The following is a 20,298-nucleotide window of genomic DNA, read 5'->3' on the forward strand; positions in this document are numbered from 1 at the left end:
CACCTCCCTCGACCTGCTGGCAATGCTCTGACTAATGCCCCCCAGGATACCATTGGCCTTCTTGGCCACAAGGGCACATTGCTGCCTCATGCTTAACTTGGTGTCCACCAGCACTCCCAGGTCCTTCTCTGCAGAGCTGCTTTCCAGCAGGTCAACCCCCAACCTGTACTGGTGCCTGGGGTTATTCCTCCCTAGGTGCAGGACCCTGCACTTGCCTGTGTTGAACTTCATGAGGTTCCTCTCTGCCCACCTCTCCAGCCTGTCCAGGTCTCTCTGAATGGCAGCACAGCCCTCTGGGGTATCCGCCACCCCTCCCAGTTTTGTATCGTCAGCAAACTTGCTGAGGGTGCACTCTGTCCCTTCATCCAGGTCATTGATGAAGAAGGTGAACAAGATTGGACCCAGCACTGACCCCTGGGGGACACCGCTAGCTACAGGCCTCCAGCTAGACTCTGCACCACTGATCACAACTCTCTGAGCTCTGCCACTCAGCCAGTTGTCAATCTACCTCACTGTCCACTCATCTATCTCGCACTTCCTGAGCTTGCCTAGGAGGATGTTATGGGAGACAGAGTTGAAAGCCTTACTTATATCACATGTTATTTTATCAATACATATTATTCCTGGCAAACTTTCCCTAGCACAAGGTGGCAGAGGGCCTCAAAGGAAGAATCTTTGTAAAGGAAGTGTGAAATCTCAAGGGATGGTCAAGGTTCTTTTAACATGTTCTCTGGTTTTAGAAGAGCAAATTCAGATTTAAGTGTGGCAAAAGTATCTGAATTTAATGTGTTAAAATGATACTCTTGCTTTTAACAATGGTTAAAGTGAATAAAAATAAACAGAAAAATCTTTCAATTTAGTCTTTCAAATTCTATTAATGGTATGCAGTGAGGCAAAAAATGATTTAGGTTCCCAGAATTAGTACAGATAACTCATCTAATTGGGGATCTTGCCTGTGTCTCATTTAATCCTTCCCTCCTTTGTGCTCCACTAACTTCAAAGACAGTCACACAAACAGGCTCAAAAGAACCTTTTCAAAATGAGATTTTTAAAAGGCTTTTCAAAATTCATCAGAATGAAACTGTAGTAAAAAATTCAATATTAAAATAATATGTACTGAAAACCTGCATCATAATATAATCTATTAGTATGATGCCAACTTTGCAAGTAATGAAGAATTCACTCCTAAAATATTGCAGAGGTAAAGTAGTTCCAGACTACTGTGAAGTATTTCTGTTGAGGAAAAACATGACAAGAAGTCTTGTTGCAGAGAAAGCTTAATATGCAACTGCTTATGAAAACATTGAAGAAATATATCAAGGTTATATAAGTAAATTAAGAATGTTCAATTCAAAACATCACCTTGCATAGTTATGATTTGTTATAATATTATTTTTGTGTTAAATCTCTTGATTAGCCTACTTAAAGGCCTCTGTAGCAAGCAAATATAAACAAAATGTTGCTAATGAGCATTGCAACATCTGAACAAGACAACACAGGCTAACACTGTATATCAGGAGGGAATTGATTTATGAGTGAATAGACTCCAAGAAGTTTGAAAAACCTCTATTTCTCTAATCAATAACAGGCAGAGGTACCAACAGGTATGAAACTACTTAATTCAGAGTTGGGAGAATTAGGCAAATCCCTGGATCCAAGAAACAAAAACAATGCAAAAATACATCCTTGACTTGGAAAAGGGGCAAATCAATAGGAAGAAAAGACCAACAGGATACAGTGGTCATTTTACAGTTGAAGAGATGTAGAGCAAGCTGGAAAGATAAGGATCAACCAAATTTCCTCAATAGCTACTGGCATTGCACTATTATATTGTATACTGTGGTCCTGCGCTATTGTGAGTGAAAAAAAATGTACTGCATGTTTATTCAAGCAGAAAAGTTAGCGTTATTCATAAAGGTCTGAAGAACATTTCTTGTCAACAATCAATTTCTTATTTTCCTATTTTTAGTAGAAAAGAGAAAATTTTATACAACAGCTAGAAAAAAGGATCTATAACAGTCCCTAATAGGACTGCACTTGTTTCAGCTGGTGGTTTCTGCTGCTTGCATGTTGCAGAGGTAATACAAATGGCAGCAAAGCTGTGGAATTAGTTTACAACATTGGTACTCATTGTGAAAAAGGCAGTGCTACCTGTAATTAATAGAGATCAATTTTTATGTGCTATTACCCTCTGGTTTATCTTAAAATCCATGATGCAGGAGAAAAAGATTTAATGTATAAGGGATTTTCAGCGCTTGTAAAGCAATCAGATAAAGGTTAGAGAATTCAACATCAAAAGTTATTGCAATACTATGATTTTCACTTCAATTTACAAAACAAGTATATTTAGCATTAAGATTCTTATAACACAAACACACAAACAATGCAATCTCAAAACATGATTTGCATTTAGTAAGTACAGTTCATCTATTACAAGAAGCTCTTATGTGTTACTGAAACCTTGAATTTGTTAGACCTCTGAACACGAATCTCAATAACACCTTAATGAGGAAGCTAACAGTACCTATTTACAGATAAAAGAAACTGAGTCACATCAAGAAAGTTTCAAGGACCTATTGACAATTGCATGGTACAGTTTGCATTCTGAGCCTCCATCTAGACCCACTGTATGAAAATTGCTTTCTAAAGTTTCATCAAAGAATTATAAAAAAAGAGGATTCGCTTACTTTTCAAACCTCTACATTTTATTTTGAAAGAGTCACTGTAAAGCTTTACTACACCTATACACCATATCAGGACCCTCAACAAAATGTGGCAATGAAAACTACTTAGTTTCAGTTTACTTTCATTAGCTACTTAATTTTTTAAAGGTTATAATTCTTTTTAAAAACACAGGTTTTACCTAAAATAGCATATTAACAGTAATGTTAGAAGTGTTAGATACCTGGGCATACACCATTGCAGGCTAAATTTAATCTCTTAAAAAGAAACTAGTGTTTGGGAATGTCCCAGAAAGTCAAACATACTTCCAGCTTTGCTACCATGAGGCCTTAAATGTGTTGTCATCTCAACAGATATTACTACTGTGCAAAGAAATACAATTTCTCCTCACACAGCAGAAGACGATACTATATGAAGTGACTATGAATGTTGTAAAGCATCTTACATATGTTGTTAGCAAACTGTGATGTCCAGTGAACAATTTTGTGTTGCACGATTCAATGGTTGTGAGATACTACTCTTTTATTACCAAAGGTCATGATTCAAATGCTTCTCATCTAATTGTAACATAAATCTGTGTTCCATATTTCCCAAAGAACATCCAAATGATATCCTATACTTAATGTCAAAATCCTCTCTGCTGGCTATGCACTATGATTTAGAAGCAGGATAAGCATCACAGCAGAATAGAGACAAAGATTTAGTTACACTTAAAGCATGTCTGCCTGTCTGAAGTACTGCAAACGTGGCAGTAGTGCCCTCATTCTTTTTTTTTTTCCGACTGGTAGCAATGATGCAAATCTTCAAAGAAATAAATATTGCTTAAACCTAAATATTCTTGTAAGATTCAACATAATCATTACTGATGTCAGTGAATGAAGGTATCAAACTGATCTTCATGTAAACATGAAAGATTCCATCATTAATATCATGAAAGATGCAAATATGATCATGTATGCCTCATAAAAGGTAGAAGAGAAAGAGAAAAGAAATTTTACTGAGACTTACATAGAGAAGAGAGAGGTACCAGTGATAAGCAGTCTTTTTGCAAATACACTGGCAGGTACAATCCCAGTGGCTTTATCAAATCAAAATAGGGCTTGCCTAATCATCCAGGCTTTGTGACAGAAAAGTAAATCGGGGAATCTAATTCCCTCTTGTAATTGAAAGATATCAAATTTTAATGAGAATGTGAATAATTTATTACCTCCCCCATAAAAAAATATTTTGAATACTTTGTTAATCTTGGTAATAGTATGACAAAATATCAAGGGAAGAGAATTAAAGTAGCAGAGTACTAAGAATATGGTGTTCATTTTAATTAAATTATTCCTCTCCTACAGTGAACAATTTAAATGACTCCATTTGCCAAAAACTGAAGCTATAGTATTATTGATCCAAGTTAGTTTTAATACTATTTTGTCGGCAAGGAGAAATATATAGCTTTGAGATAAACACATAGACACTGGCACACTAAAGCATTTATCAAAATAATTAAACACACAAATAATCCCACCTCAATTCACACCTCAGCAATTAGAATACATGTCTAACATACATTTCCTGTAATTTTGCTGCAATTGAAACACATGCTTAAATTTAAGTTCTTGGCTACTTAGGCATTGTCTTACATGCTTGAAATTAAATATACTCAAATATTTTACTGAATCAAGAATTTCATCCACCAGTCAGAACTGAACAAACCAAATGTACCTTTCCCTATCACGAATCAGGAGTCATGTCTGTCTCCCGAATGCGACTGCTAGTAGCTGTTTTTTCAATTAATCACATACCCTACCACAGAACTAAGCATATTATTTAAGTGTGGCTGAAATAGAACTGGTATCTTTCATATTTACAAATACATGTTTTCCCACTGTAAAAATCTGCCTTCGATAAATTACAGTTTTGCCAAGCTAGATAATTTAGCCAAGATTACCATGCTGATGTCAGTCTCAAACTATATTTTTTGAACTGCAGCAAAAATTTGTAAACTGTTTCTGTGAATGAGGCTAATACATTTGCCCGCATTAAGGCATTAAGACTTTTCATTTGAAAAGCTATGGTACATACACACAATTTAGCAAACATATGTCTCTTTGTTAGCTATGTCCATCTGGCCAAAGGGGGAAAGAGACTTTTGGGATGGAGCAGAGATACTTTTAGGGTTGTACAAAACTTATTATGGGATGTTTAGGGGAGGGAACAGAGGAGGGAAAAGAGGGGGGGATCACGCTGGATCAGAGTGGAACAAGCATGGGAAAATAGAGGTAAACAAGGAGCAAAGATGCCAGTCGTATAAGCAGGTGTTGGTCAGTAAACTTGTCTGACTGAGCCTCATGCTTGATTATTAAATCCTATTTCTAACTATTATCTTCAGCGTAAGCGAGCTCCTATTCTGAGCCTGTGTGTGTGTGTGAACCACTAGCGAAGTTCAAATCAGAGTAGCCAGCAAGTAGGATAAGGTCTGGGTGCCAGCTATGGGAGAGAATGAGTCTAAGACGAGTTACTGGAGAGACTGGTGTTTTGCATGGGTGGATGGGCGTCAATTGCTAGCGAACATTAAGTCAGACTACACAGCATATAGGAGGAGACCAGCGTATGCAAAGACCGAAGGTCAGGGCCAGTGTCTGGGTAGAGAGACTACAGTCTGAACATGGACACAGGACAGGCTTAAATCTGCATTAGTATTCAAGAGACCAGTGAACATGTGTGTGCTTATGAGGTGTGTGAATGAATGTGTATGCATGTTCTGCTAGTGAACTTCGAGCTGCCTTAGCCAGAGAGTAGGAGCAGACCAGCACCCAGAAGACCCAAGGTCTGAGCCAGTGACTGGATGAGGGGTCTAGGATCTGGGCATGAATATCAGATGTACTTAAAAGTCCATGCTAATATTCAAAGAATCAGTGAGTGTGTTTGTGCATCAAGAGTGTAGGTACCTCCAGCGCACTTCAATCTTGATCAGTCAAACAGGAGGAACAGCATCAAGCTGTCCATGATGTTCGTGTTTACACGAGTGCTGCTTGTTTTTACAGTGGTGCTGGTAAGGGCACTGCTCTCTGTGTTGATCTGTGTAGTTGGCTGTGTTTGCACTGTGTGTGTGTGTGTGCGTGTCTGTGCACCTATTGGAAGTAAGCGCTCAGCCTGGCTGCCGGATGGATGGGAGAAGCCCCGGGTCAAATTCAGCTCCAGCAAAATGGGAAAGAGAACTCCCCATGGTGACAGTCTGTTGGGTTTGGGTATTTCTAACAGTCTGATGATCACACTGCGTTTTAAGCGTAATAAATCATTGTATCACAGACCCTTTCAGACAACAATTTTGCATCTACCCAATACATATACTGCTAAACTAAAGCCCAGTCAACTGACTCCACCAAGAAGCAGAAAATAAATGTCTCCATGACCATCGCACTCCAACAGCTTTCCTAATCAATTCATATAACTAGTCCTGAGGACCTAACTGACTAAATTTTAAAAAAGCCTCTTTCCTTTCTATTCTTTGCTGAGTGCAATTCAGATGGAGATGGCACAGAATTGCAACTGAGACTACACCATAAAAACACTCTCAGAAAGCAACAGAGATATATATTTATTGAAGGGTTGTCAAACAGAATTAAGGATGGAGCAGGTAGACAAAAGAATCCACAGAGCTCTGGAAAACATGTAAAAGCAAAGTTAAGAGTTTGGCAAGATAGTTGTGGAAGGATTTGTTTATATTAGTTTGACTTCTGCTACTGGTTTTCACACAAACACAAGATTAAAAAAAAAGATATACCCGTTTAACTTATTATCTGTGCTACATTACACTGAAGTCCAAAAGAGACTCCAGGCACACCCCTGCTATACAGTTCTTCAATATATCAGTCACACATAGTACCCGGGATTTGCAGAAAAGTCTTATTGCTGCCTGCTATGTACCTGTGCCCAGTGATTCCTCACACTGGCATGGGAGCCTGGACTTCTAAGAACATTTGATAACACTCGGGAGAAGAAAGAGGTAGGACCAGGGATCAAAATCTCCTACTGAAATATAAATGAATAAATGGATAAAGGAAAAGCTTAATACTTGGAAAATGAAATTTTTAAAATGAAGCCACAGTACACAATGCTCCAGCAAGCCAGTTAAATCAAATCCTGATTAAGAGAAATCTTAAAGCTTAAGGTTTCACTGACTTTAAAACTTGTTGGTAAAAAGTGTTATTTAGTTACCGTATGCATACTATATATGGAATTTGACCTTTACTCAGCTTTTGTCTTGTATTTGAGACCCCATTTTTCATCTCAGTGTAATTCTTTCAAACTCTTTCAAGAATTCATTCTTTGACAAAAATAATAAATAAATAAAATAAAAAATAAAAACATTTTACAAAAAAGCTCTGGAAAACTCAGTGTAGAAAAAAATAACTGTAGTTATCGAGGACATTTAAAAAAAGGCATAAAACTTCAAGGTTGAAAGCTCAATTTCAATACAGCCTTCTAGCATTTATGCCTTAAAATAAAGTCTGTCCCCCTGATAGTTACTTAATAAAATATACATTTGAATTTTCTCTTCTCTCCAGGGCAGAATATAGGGGTTCTTTTATTTTTAAGACATTAAAGTTCAAACTGATCAGCTCTTCTTCCCTTCAACCCCTCAAACCAAAACTGTTTCCAGCCTCTTCCTAAGGAAAAAAGATCCATGTAATTTTTCCATCTTTACATACATTTCTCTATCAATATGAGTAGCAGTAGGGCTTTTGGGGGGTAGGGGGGCACTTTCAACAAAGTTAGACATAAGTTTGTAACACTCCTTCAATCCTTAGCGAAACTCAATGTCTGCATAGACAAGAAAAGTTAACTTCAAAACACCAATGAAGCAAAAGCTACAGCACAGACTCAGCAGTTGCAGCTCTCAAACCAGAAATCAATGGTTTGGTTAGAGATGGGTGGAAGCTATAGTGCATGTTTGGGGTGGAGCAGGGATGTGTTGTCTTGCACAGACAAACTCAAAGGAAACAGAGACATGCCATGGTTATTCCAAGAGTGGAGGAGATTGGGTGAAATGGGTACAAGACAGAAGGGTGTAGAAAATCAAGCTTTTTTAGTTCAGCTGCTCAAGGAACAACTTGTTTGATATTGCTGATTGGTTGATAATGGTAATTTCCATACTGTGCATGTGCAGCTGCAAACACAAGTGCAGATAATTTTTTATAGCTAATCTCGGGGTAGTAAGATGATTTACTGATTAATTTACTGGATGAAACAAACCTGTGTCTCTGGAGTTTTCATTGGGTTTAGTACATAAACAGGTCAAGTCTAGAAGCAAAATCTGGGAGAAGGGGAAGAGAGGAATTGAGTAATTCTATCTTATTCAAGGACACACTCTGAGACAATCTTGTCCATCCACAGCTATTATCAAATAGATTAGCAGCAATACGCTATTCTAAGAAGGAATTAATCGTCTTTTCAGGTTCTAGTTCTATTGAAATTGAGGGAGATAATTTCTTATCAAGTTCTAAAATATAGCAGATTTTTTTAAATAGAGAAGTAGGCTCAGATAATGTGAAATAATAGCCTCCCCTGAGGCTGATTTGCATAGTTTAAATGCTTTGAAGTGCTATACTCTGGAAGTTCAGTAACAAATCTTGAGATTCTGATGAAACCTACTGCATGGCCTAGCTTAAATCTGTGAGACAATTGTATCTTGAAAATCTGTTTTCCATGATAAATCCACATGGGAAGTCTTATGTGGATTTGCATGAGAGTAGGCAAAAGATGGCTTTCTGATGGCTTCCTGTCTTTCATTTGTACCCTGAATATCCTATTTCTTCTCTCTCCTTTTCCAGTATCAGGAGAACATGCTGAAGTAGATAAATCATTTCCTAATATAGTCAAGAGAATGTACTGTTCTACTTTTTGAATTCAAGCATTCTTTTTAAAAGAACACTAACCACTATTTTCTGTTTATTTTTACAATGCTGCATTTCACTTTATTTCAGTCAGTCATCTGATTTCCAAACACAAATATAGATATGTCTATATCATATAATTTGTACATAAAATAAAACTCAAAGGTAGAAAGAGTGCATAAAATAGGCCCTATAAATATATATAAAATGTATAAAATATGTCTACTTTTCCAGGAGAGTACTAAGAAAACTGTTTAAGTTTTATGGTTCCTTGTATTGGAAGAATTTCACATATTTTGTAACAAGTATACCAAGCGTATCTGTTTCAATGCTGAAAAATGTCTAAGTCTAAATCCCACTGCCGGTATCCACACTTTTCTGTAAGAATATTTTTGAGCACAGATTCCCCAACTATTCATCCATACAGTCAATTTGGAGGAGTGCCTTAAAGCGTGACACAAAAACGTCCCTGCTGTTGATTACTGATTTTCTCAGGTGAGGAAAGCCTTGAATGTGCAGTGGTTTTAGCTAGCTCTCCAAGGTTTCCATGTTGGCAGTAAAGACGAGCTGCACTCAAGAGTGCCATCACCTAGAATGCACTGATTTTATTAGCATATCTCTTAGGACATAAATATGCTTTAGGCTGCATCACACATGTTGTCATGTCATGCTTCTGCACTGACACTTTCTTTTTAATAAAATATGTCCCAGTCTTGAGACTCTCCTTTAAACTTGCTTCTCAGTCAGAAGTAACAGGAGAACACCATGCTTTTATAATGGTTTCACCTGGCTGAGAGAGGTAGGCCAGGGTGATTCAGCAACCAGGAAACTGCAACACACATGGAGCCAAATGGAGGCACATGTCTTCATCCTCCGTTGGGAATTTCATAAAGCAAATATGCTTCTGTACAAGTTTGTGGGTGCCATGATGGACCTTCAGAGATATCAGAACCAGGAAAAATGCTAGCTGAAGGTTCAAACAAGGCAACAGTCATACACAAGATAAGAAGAATAAAAACACAGACAGAAATGCTAAGATGGTAGTAACATGTCAAGAATTCAGTAGGACACTACTGAAATGAAAACATATAAAATTCAAAGAAAAGAAAGCAAAGAAACAGAAGGTGGCAACTCAGCAATATCATGTATCAGCCCATTCCAAGCAGCAGCAGAGGCTGACCCTTCCCCAAATGACTGATAACAGTCAAGACATCAAAGATACATCATGCATCTCACTGGGAATGGTGAGCATATTAATGCCTAGCCTAGCAACATGTTAGTCCTAGTTATCTGCTACATGTATTAGCCAATAATTAGCCAATAAACCATAGCTGTTTACTCTTAAACTAGGTTCTGCCACCTGCCCTCTTTACTGTTCCTGTTTGATGCTATGCAAAAACATTCATAGCAGAAAAGCTTATAGAGCTCCTGTAACATCAACTATATATGCTAAGTCATAAAGCGCTAAGACTGCAGGTTGGATATAAAATGGGATCACAGCTTCATTATTAGGAGCAGGTGTAGTAAAACAGCATGGGCTGCTGAGAAACAGTAACAAGCAGTCGAGAAGACTTACATTGCCACTGATTGTGAAGCCCAGGTAGGAGAAAAAAGACAGCCTACCAAGAGTAACAATTTCACAGCATGCCTAGTATTTTTGTGTTCTTTGTAAATGTATGATAAAAAATGATCCCAAGATTCTTAGCCTCACTCCTATTTTCTCACGATATATTTCCCTTTAATTTTTGCATTGCTCAAAAGAGAGTCAGTGAGGAGAAAATAAGTAATTAATAAGCAGCAAGCACTTTTTTTTTTCCAGAAATGTAAATGTTGCTCATAAAATGATCATATAAAATCATATTCCAACACATGTAGTAAGAAGAAAATTTCATTCCCGCATGCTTTCAGAGTATTCTTTCTTCATTGCAGGTAAAAGCAGGGGATGCTGTCTTTGTTGCACCTAAACCCCAAGATCTGTGTATCCACACCTCATACACTGTTAAGTGTGGGGAGAAAGAATTATGGAATCTTTCCATAAAAATTATTCTTAACATGATTCCATTGTCCCTGAACTGTGAATGAGAACAGCTGCAAAACAAGCATGTCTCCCAATAAAGAGATCAGACTGCAGAATTCTCAGAGCAGAAGATTTACATCAGGAAAATATTTAAGATATAAAAGAGTAAGTAGTGGAAAGCATAATTTATAAAGATTGCTTTGTTGCTCTAATATTTCTGCCGAGTGATTGCTCTGTCAGTTTTACTATGTACTTTATGGATTAGATTGCTTTGGGCAGTTCCTCACAGCCTCTGTGAAAAAATACAAATAATTTTGGGACAACAGTTACAGCTTCTATATATATGCCTGTATAAAATATATATAGAGAAAATGATATCACGTCCAGATGAATTGTTACACCTCCTTTTTGTTCTAAATCCTTCTTGCTATATCACCCAGAAATATTGTTGAGCCATGGTAACCCCCAAGCAGAGAAAAGAAAATCTGGGAACAGCAAGTTCTGCAACAATGTCTACAACAAAACTGCGCAGTTGAGTATATATCCAGGAAAACTCCAGTATACGGCACATTTTTGAATTAAATTGAAAATAAGTAATCTTCCCATTTCAATTTTTCAACTCAGGTCTTTAATTTAAGTTAGATATTATTTCTTCACGGGAAATGGTATGGCTTAATATGATATCTATATTAATGGTTATTGCTCTAGTGGACAGAAACAGACTCTCACACATACAATTGTATGAGATACTAGAAAAGCAAAATTATTTTATTCAGTATATATTTTAAGATTTGAATAATTTATCTGTATATTTTGAAAATAGAAAACATAACTGGTCATCTACAAAAACAAGAAAAAAATTAAAATATTCTGTGTAAATACAGAAATTTATTCATCTTCTACACTTCTGCAGAAGATGAAAATCTCTTTATCAATAGCTTGTAATGATTAAAATCCTCTAAATTATCAGTAAATTCTATATTAATTGAAGCTTCTACTGTAATAGTAGATAAACTGAATAAATAAATTGCTATTATATGCAACTCATAAGTAAATTTTGGTAAAATTACAACAGTAAATGCAATTAATTACTTTCCTATCCTGTATCAAATCAGCTGTAACCAACAATATCATTTAAAATTTAATCCAACAATTAAATCAAATGATTTAATTCTTTTTGAGAGGTTCAGTTTTATAGTTTCTAGACTCTATTGTCACATTTGAAACTATCAGGAATGACATAGGAAAATACAGAAAATAGTAATTTGCAATAGAACAACTATCTTAGAAAAAACAGTTGAAAGTACTGGAAAGTTTGAAGAAAGAGACAAGCATATCTAGAGCTGAATAACTGTGAAGTCTATTTCCTACTTTGTTTTCTGTGAATTCAGTAAAAATAACAGTAGTTAACCATTGCTTAACTCATTTATTCTTGGAAATTCTTATCCCTTGCTTTTCTCCTTAACTGAGCCTTCAAACTAGCAAACATTTTATTTTGCTAAGGAATTTCTTAGCAATTCCATGCTCTTCCTTTCTAGTACTTCAGGGATTTACGAAACTATAGTAGTTGCAGGGTGAATTGATAAAATAAGTAAACTGCTAACAGTTTAAATATATTACAAAGGCTGCTTTTCAAGTGTATTAATTTGCACTTGTTAAAAAAATACACTTTCATTAAAAAAAACACTTTTAAGAAGCTCTTCAGTTTAAATTTAATGAAGAATTTTAACAACTGATGCTTTTCCACCTAATAGTTCACAAACTTTCTTGTAATGTTGTTGCTCATCTTGACCATCCCAAAATATAACTTTATTTGAACTTAATCTCTCACTTCAAAGCATTTCCTTGGAATAGATTAAGACTGCATCACTGCATGGGCTCATTCACCCTTTGTATATTACACTGGTAACACCTCACGTGAGGTCTGTTTCCCGCGCTCTAATCTCATTACACAACATCATCACAACAAACATTTGTGTTTTGGTGGTAAGGCACTATTTATAAATGAAAATATGTTTCAAAGTCTAGGAAAATTAATGCAGGGGTAAGGAAAAAGTAACTCCTTGGCAAAAATCAGCATTACACAACTGAGAAGAACCATTACTGAAGGCATATGTAATTATTTATTTATTTTTTTAAGTAACATGTATACACTTCATTGACATGGGGCTAATTCTTGTCTCCACAGGAGTCAGATTCATTCAGCACATCAACTGGAACAGTTCCATTCATCAAACAGAGTTTTATATACACTCTAGATTTCAGAGACCATAAAGGATCCCACCTTGTAAAAATTCAAAGTAAAAACCAAGAAATTACAGACCTCGTGTGTGTTTGAGCAGAAGATGGAAAGCAGATTCCTTACAGAGGGACTTGGGTAGGACAGATTCACTGAGCTGATGACCAGACTGCTCCTGATCTAAAGAGGAAAAAAAAAAAAAACCATACTCAGGGAAATTCATTTAGAGGTTGAAATTGACTGAACAGAGCTTCATAGATGGATGTTTTTCAAAATATACTTTCAAATGGAAGCTGACAGGTTTTTTTTTTCCTTCACTTAAAGATATTTTTCTTACTTTGCTGAAGATTAATATAGATATAATATAGAAATAACCTTAAATATCATTAAAATAAAATAGCAAACCATTAAAAAAAAAGCCAAAAACTGAATCTTTTCAGTTAAATAATATCAAGGTAACAAAGAAACTGTTTGCTAGATACCAAAATCAAAATGGCCAGGAAAGCCCATAGTGTTATAAAATGCATTAGAGAGAGCTTGAAAACAGGGGCTCAGAACCAGTAGTACTGTAACAGTGGCAGACGATAATAACAACTGCTTTCTTGATGACAAGTTACTCAATCAACCAACACATTAGTTCATACAGACAGAGGATTTGAACATTATTTTGATTGTTTTCACTGATTAATGTCAATGTTGTAGATAAATGAAAAATGAGATATGAAAAACTGGTTTGAAGATGGGAAAGTTTATAATTATGTAAAAGGGCTTTGGAGCTGTGCAAGCAGCCAAAGGTCTTTAGCTAAAAGATTCAACAATTGTAGGAAGTATCTTGTAGGAAATATATGTAGCAGTTAACTCCAAGAATCTGAGCCCGATAGATAGATCATTGCTGATTAATATGTCATATTAAAGGGCAGTAGCACTAAATGATGAACTGCTGAGAATAAGATATGATACACATGCATGCATCAGATAGCTTGGGAAAGATTGCCATGTGGGGTTAGAGAACAAAATTAAATTTGCTTTGAGGGACAGAACAATGAACTGAGATGTCCAATAAGGTGAGAAAAAGCTCTCTTGGAAACACCAACCTTTCTGCCCCTTTTGAGAGGAAAACCAGTCTCATAATTCTTTCACCTCAGGAACAAGTTTCAGGTTTTGGAAACTAGATTAGTCTAAAAGGTTTTAAATCAAATTTGCAATGCACAGGGGACTACTTAAAGAATAGGGAGACCTTTTCCAAACATCAGAAGCTGAGTGCATAAGAAAAACCTACACACCCATTTTAGTATATCATTAAGACAACTATATTTCCCTAGTATCTTTCTTGGACTGAGATACTGCTATGGCAGAAATCAGGCTGTTGTGAAAGCTTTCCCTAATTAGTCTGCAGGAACTCTTTTCTATTTTTTCTCCATGATGTAAACACCCTGAATACTGTAAATTTCTCTTCTTGGAAGGGTTTTGCAGAGGTTACAATATGTTATTTATTTATTTAGCAAAAACATTATTTTCACAGACCTATCCAACTAATTCTTGACAATCTTTTTTTTTTTTTTTTCCGATGTAAATTCCACTATATAAAATTAAAAGCATTAGGTTATGCTTCATGATGTTTCAAAAATGCATTTATCAGATGGGAAGTATATATACATATTGCACTTTACTTTTTCATTGGTGGCTAACATCATGGCTGCAATTATGCCAAAATCAGCACAAAGTAATCTTAGCAATTTTATTCTAAACTGATTATCCACATTCAAAACTGATTTGAAAATAATAGTATCTTCACTTTCCCATTACTTCAACATTGACTTAAATACCTGCCACAATACTTACGTCCAACATATTTTGGCTGAAGGAAAAATAACCGTTCATAGCAGACTAACCTTTGAGTACTTAGTTCAGTTAAACAATAAAGTTGGAGAAAGCAGTTTGCAAACATTTCATGACACTCATTTAAACAAGTGGCAATCCCAGTTTGGAAATCTCAGTATGGAAATGTGATGGCTGAGCTACTATGCATGCAACCCTACCTTGGAAATACAGGAAGTTTTAATAACCCTCAATATCAGCCACTTATTTAATATGATAAAGCTGGATTCCAGAGAAGAACCAATTAACCTCCCTTATCCAATTCCTAACTACCGTCGTAGCTTTCATCTTTTATTTGATCATAGCTCTTCAACCTTTGAGGTGAATATCCTGTAAAAAATCAGTTGCACTTTTTTTCTGAAACTTGGAAATACATTTGGCCCACTGAATACATTAATTTAAATTATCCACGTCAAATAAAGTAAAGCATTCCAGGTATTAACTAACTACTAATATTTACGGACAACTCTTACACACTTGCACTCTGCGGTCTGGTCTACACTGGAGACTTTGGTAGTATCAATTACATATCTGTTTAGCTGCATCCATAAAATCTTAGCAGAAAAATTACATAGTGCAGTTTACACAAGAACAACATTCAACTTGAAACAGCTAAACTAGTACAAATGGTCACTAAATGATCTGTAGTAAGAGTCTGCATACTCTGTAGCTCTGATCGTTGGCTCCCTTTGGGAAAAAATCTCTTCTGTCAGATAAGCATTACTCCCATGAGAATTCTTAATATAGCTATAAAAGTTTATGTGAATAAGAGCTTCATAATTAGACCCCAAAAACGTATATAAATCCTGGGGGAAAAAACTCATTGCTATTAAATTCAATAAAAAAATACCAATAAGTTTTAGGAGGTCCAGGATTTCATCGCTTCATCACAAATTATCAGATGGTGTGTGGTTTTACTTGCTTTATACTTATCCAAAATAAAACATTGTTTGAGCTACAATATCATCCAAAATTCACATAAAGAAGCATTTCTTAGGAATAATGCTCTTGGGTTTCACAAAGCTTCAGAAATGAAAACAGTAACTTCAGAAATGGCACAGCTATGATGTTTCCCAATTAATTTCTATTTTAATTCCTGAACTGTATTACTTTAAACGTAATTTCATATCTATCTAGTGCCAAAACTGCCTACGGAATGTTACTTGAAAACAAGACACAGCTAACTTCTCAAATCTTTAAAGCATTAAGTAAATTCTACAAATATTGATGTTTATTGCTTGTACACTTTAATTGAGATGCTCTCTTTCCCTTGTTGCCACTTTTAATTCTTTTAAGAAGTGGTACATGGTCTGAAACCACGTGTAAAGAGCACAGTCAATCCAAGGTTCCCTTCTGTCTGCTGAACTGCTAATTTCTGTCAGTTCTCCTTCCGCTCTCTCTCTGGCCTCCAACAACATGGGCAATGAGTGTGACGAGTCCAACACAGGATTAAATAAAGGAACGCATTCCAGGAACATGCTTCTGTGCTAAAATAATGTGTTTTTTAAATTATTAAACTTACAGTTTCAAGTTCTGTTCTGAGATAGATTCAAAAACTTGTGTGAATTTGAGTTACTGGCTGACATTATGGTCATTTTCTACTCTTTGGATTAACATTTTTGAGGAAAATACTTTTTTTTAGGAATTATTAGCCTGTCACTCTCCCTTTGAGTATTAAATTAGGACTGCCTTATATCTCAGACTAAAATGTTTAAGTAAATCAGACGGAAGGTTACTGTTGTTATGTCTAAAGTAATATTACTATCATTCCTAATTAGCTTGTATTTTCCCAAGTGTGTAGTTGCTTTGCTATGAGAGATCCAAGGACAAAGATAGACACTTTATGTCAAAACACATAAATAAAGTGTAAAGCATCACAACATGGGTAGGAGATCTCTGTAACTTAGGGCCTTAAATGATCTTGAAATATGTTCAGTTTTGGACACCTCATTAACAAACTGATATAAACAAAATCAATGGAAGAAAAAAAATCATAGAGAACTAACGGAAGACCAACTTCATGTCAACTGAAGTTCATTTCTTGGTAGAAAAGATGTATCACAGCAGTTCCCATCACATATTCTTTATATAGCTGACGTATAAGGTTCACAGAAGTAAATTGTTTTTTGGTCAAACCTGCAGTCTTTGCTATATCCTACAACAGGCAGAAATGGCTGGCACAATGGGATCCTCAAAGGTGCATCAGAATACTAGTCTTGCACTGATATGCTTATCATTAAGGATAAAAAAAAAAGTAGCTTAAACAAAAATAAAATAAAATCTAGTATAATGGCATATCTCCCAAAAGGGAACAGTGATATGTGACAAAGCATAGGTGAAATGAATCACTAGGTTTGCTTATAATTTTTTGCTTTTAATAAAATGTAATTTTTTGGAGACCTATGGAACCAGGTCTAAAAAAAAAAAAAAAGAAAAATTCATTCTTAATGTTGCAAAAAACAGGTTAACCAGCTGAACAGTGGGCAACATATCTGTACTGCTATGGTACCTCCAGTATTTGAGTTAGTATATTAAAATATTATTTGCTTCCTCTCCAGGTAAATGAAGTCTTCGTAACATGAAAGTTCAACTAAATTTATATGCCATTATGGAAATTATTTTCCAGGGCATGTAAGAACTAGAAATACTATGCTGAACTGCTGCATCCATGACGTTGCTTCTAAGACTAGATTTCTTTTCTTCTGAAAAGAATGAAATAAGAATTATGGTAAATATTTCTAGAGAGAGCAAACAATAGCATGTACAACTACTTCCGAAGACAGCTCAAGTACATAACACAACCATCTTACGGTGATTAAAAAGAAGCAAACATTATTTACCAGTCACCAGTGGCAAGTGAATTAGAAAATTAACATTACAAATTAACCAGATTAACAAATTCAAAACATATTTTAGAGGACAAGTATGGTCTTAGTTCCATAAAGATCACAGTAGAAAATTTATTTTCTCAGAGAAAACTTTTAATAATTCCACTGCAGATCACAGAATATTAGATCATCATCATGTCAGGTCTGCTGATGTGTAAGGAAAAATGAAGACTGGAAACTTCTGATGCATAAAAGCCAACATTAGTCTTTCATTGTCTAAGCCAGTTGCCTGTGCACTGTCTCTATTATTGAAAATCTCCCTAGGACAAGTTAACGTTCTGTAGTTAAAAAGACAACTATGTTTTCATTAAAATATTTAAACAAGGCAGCTTCTGCAAATTTAAGACAGTCTCTCAGAATATCACATTTTAGTAGTTTTTAGTACCCACATTTAAGCTCTGTAAATAATTTTTATTAGGATTGTATTGTGGAGAGGTTTGGTTGTTCTTTCCCTTTTGTGTGTGTGTGTGAATAGCACATTAGATTAGCATTTTTACAAATGGTACTTAATAGTATTACAGTACTAAGCTATGCTATCTGGCACTGGATTTATGCTCAACAAGGCAAGCAGCTTGCTTTCCATAATTGCTACAGTTGCTGTACAAATCAGAATACCAACTTACATTTTACACTAGAATAAACCATGCTGCCCTCTATCAGGTGCAATGGGAAACTTCATGTCACACATGTAATGCACACCTTCTACACTTCATGAAATGCTGTAATCAATTAATTCCTGATCAAATAAGGCTGACTGCACAGCTAGTCCTTCACAGTGCTTCTTTAAGTGTCTGGGCTAGGATAAATTAACACAAAGGGGAGATGGAATGAGAGGGGGAAAGTACAAAGGGTTAACATTTCAGAAGGAAAATTACATAATTTATTGTTACTTAAAATGTATAAGTTTACTGTATCTTCAGCTGAAGAACAAGAGCAATCAGAAAAAGAGGTATTCCAACAATTTATCAAGGTCCCTCTGGACTGAAGCTCTGCCATTCATCATGTCAGCCACTCCCCCTAATTTACATTGCACTCTGTATCATCATCCATGTCATTAACAGAGGTCTTGAAGAATATGGGCCACAGTACTGACCCTAGGGGTACTACACCCATCATGAACCAGCAGCTGACTGTCAAGCTGGTGATGACTATCCTTTGAGACTGGTCCAGCCCAGTTTCCAAACCATGCAACAGTCTGTTATCAAGCCCATGCTCCCTTAGCTTCCAAATGGGAATATTACAATAAATAGTGACAAAAGTTTACTAAATCATGGTATATTACATCCACTTGTTCCTCATCATCTGCATAACCAGTCATTTTCTTGTAGAAGACAGTCAGGTTAGTCAATCATGATTTGTCCTCGGTGAACCTGCATGCTCGATCACCTCCCTGAAATGCCTGTACACCAATGCATGCAGCTTGGGGAACAAACAGGAAGAGCTAGAGATGTGTGTGCGGTCGCAGGGCCATGATCTCATTGCCATTACAGAGACATGGTGGGATAGCTCGCATGACTGGAGTGCTGTCATGGATGGCTACATGCTTTTTAGGAAAGACAGGCCAGGAAGGCGAGGTGGTGGAGTTGCTCTTTATGTGAGAGAGCAACTGGAATGTATTGAGCTGTGCCTAGGGGTGGATGAAGAGCGAGTCGAGAGCTTATGGGTAAGGATCAAAGGGCAGGCTAGCATGGGTGACACTGTTGTGGGTGTTTACTACAGGCCACCTGATCAGGATGAGGAAGTCGATGAGGCCTTCTACAGACAGCTGGAAGTAGCCTCACAATCCCAGGCCCCGGTTCTCATGGGGGACTTCAAGCACCCCGATATCTGCTGGAAAGACAACACAGCTAGGCACAAACAGTCCTGGAGGTTCCTGCAGAGCATTGGTGACAACTTCTTGACACAGGTGGTGGAGGAGCCAACAAGGAGAGGTGTGCTGCTGGACCTCGTACTAACAAACAAAGAAGGACTGGTGGAAGATGTGAAGGTCAGGGGCAGCCTTGGCTGCAGTGACCATGAGATCGTGGAGTTCAGGATCCTGCGAGGAGGCAGCAGGGCACCAAGTAGGATCGCAACCCTGGACTTCAGGAGAGCAAACTTTGGCCTCTTCAGGGACCTACTTGGAGGAATCCCATGGGTTAGAGCCCTAGAAGGAAGGGGTGTTCAAGAGAGCTGGTTAATATTCAAACATCACTTCCTCCAGGCTCAAGAGCGGTGCATCCCTATGAGTAGGAAGTCAAGCAAAGGAGGTAGGAGACCTGCATGGATGAGCAAGGAGCTCCTGGCAAAACTCAACCAGAAGAAGGAAGTATACAGAAAGCGGAAAGGGGGACAGGCCACTTGGGAGGAATATAGAAACATTGTCAGAGTATGCAGGGATGTGACGAGGAAGGCTAAGGCCCGTTTGGAATTAAATCTGGCTAGAGATGTCAAGGACAGCAAGAAGGGCTTCTTCAAATACATCAGCAGCAAGAGGAAGACTAGGGAAAATGTGGGCCCTTTGCTGAACGGGGTGGGTGCCCTGGTGATGAAGGATGCAGAGAAGGCAGAGTTACTGAATGCCTTCTTTGCTTCAGTCTTTACTGCTCAGGCCAGCTCTTAGGAACCCCAGATCCTGGAGGCAAGAGAGAAAGTCTGGAGGAAGGAAGACTTTCCCTTGGTGGAGGAGGAGTGGGTTAGAGATCATTCAAGCAAACTTGACACCCA

At 36.8% G+C, this 20,298-nt stretch overlaps 1 protein-coding gene across 1 annotated transcript in view; it reads right to left on the reverse strand.

Annotated features, from left to right (window-relative positions):
• Positions 1 to 20,298, reverse strand: part of CFAP47 (cilia and flagella associated protein 47) — a 377,656-nt gene that overhangs the window by 59,750 nt on the left and 297,608 nt on the right. The window contains exon 57 of the mRNA XM_067289744.1: positions 12,911 to 13,006. Coding sequence (XP_067145845.1) covers positions 12,911 to 13,006 — 96 coding nt within the window. The remainder of the gene's footprint in view (positions 1 to 12,910; positions 13,007 to 20,298) is intronic.

Source organism: Apteryx mantelli, chromosome 1 (genome assembly GCF_036417845.1).
Source record: "Apteryx mantelli isolate bAptMan1 chromosome 1, bAptMan1.hap1, whole genome shotgun sequence".
In the NCBI taxonomy this organism is placed as follows: Eukaryota; Metazoa; Chordata; class Aves; order Apterygiformes; family Apterygidae; genus Apteryx; species Apteryx mantelli.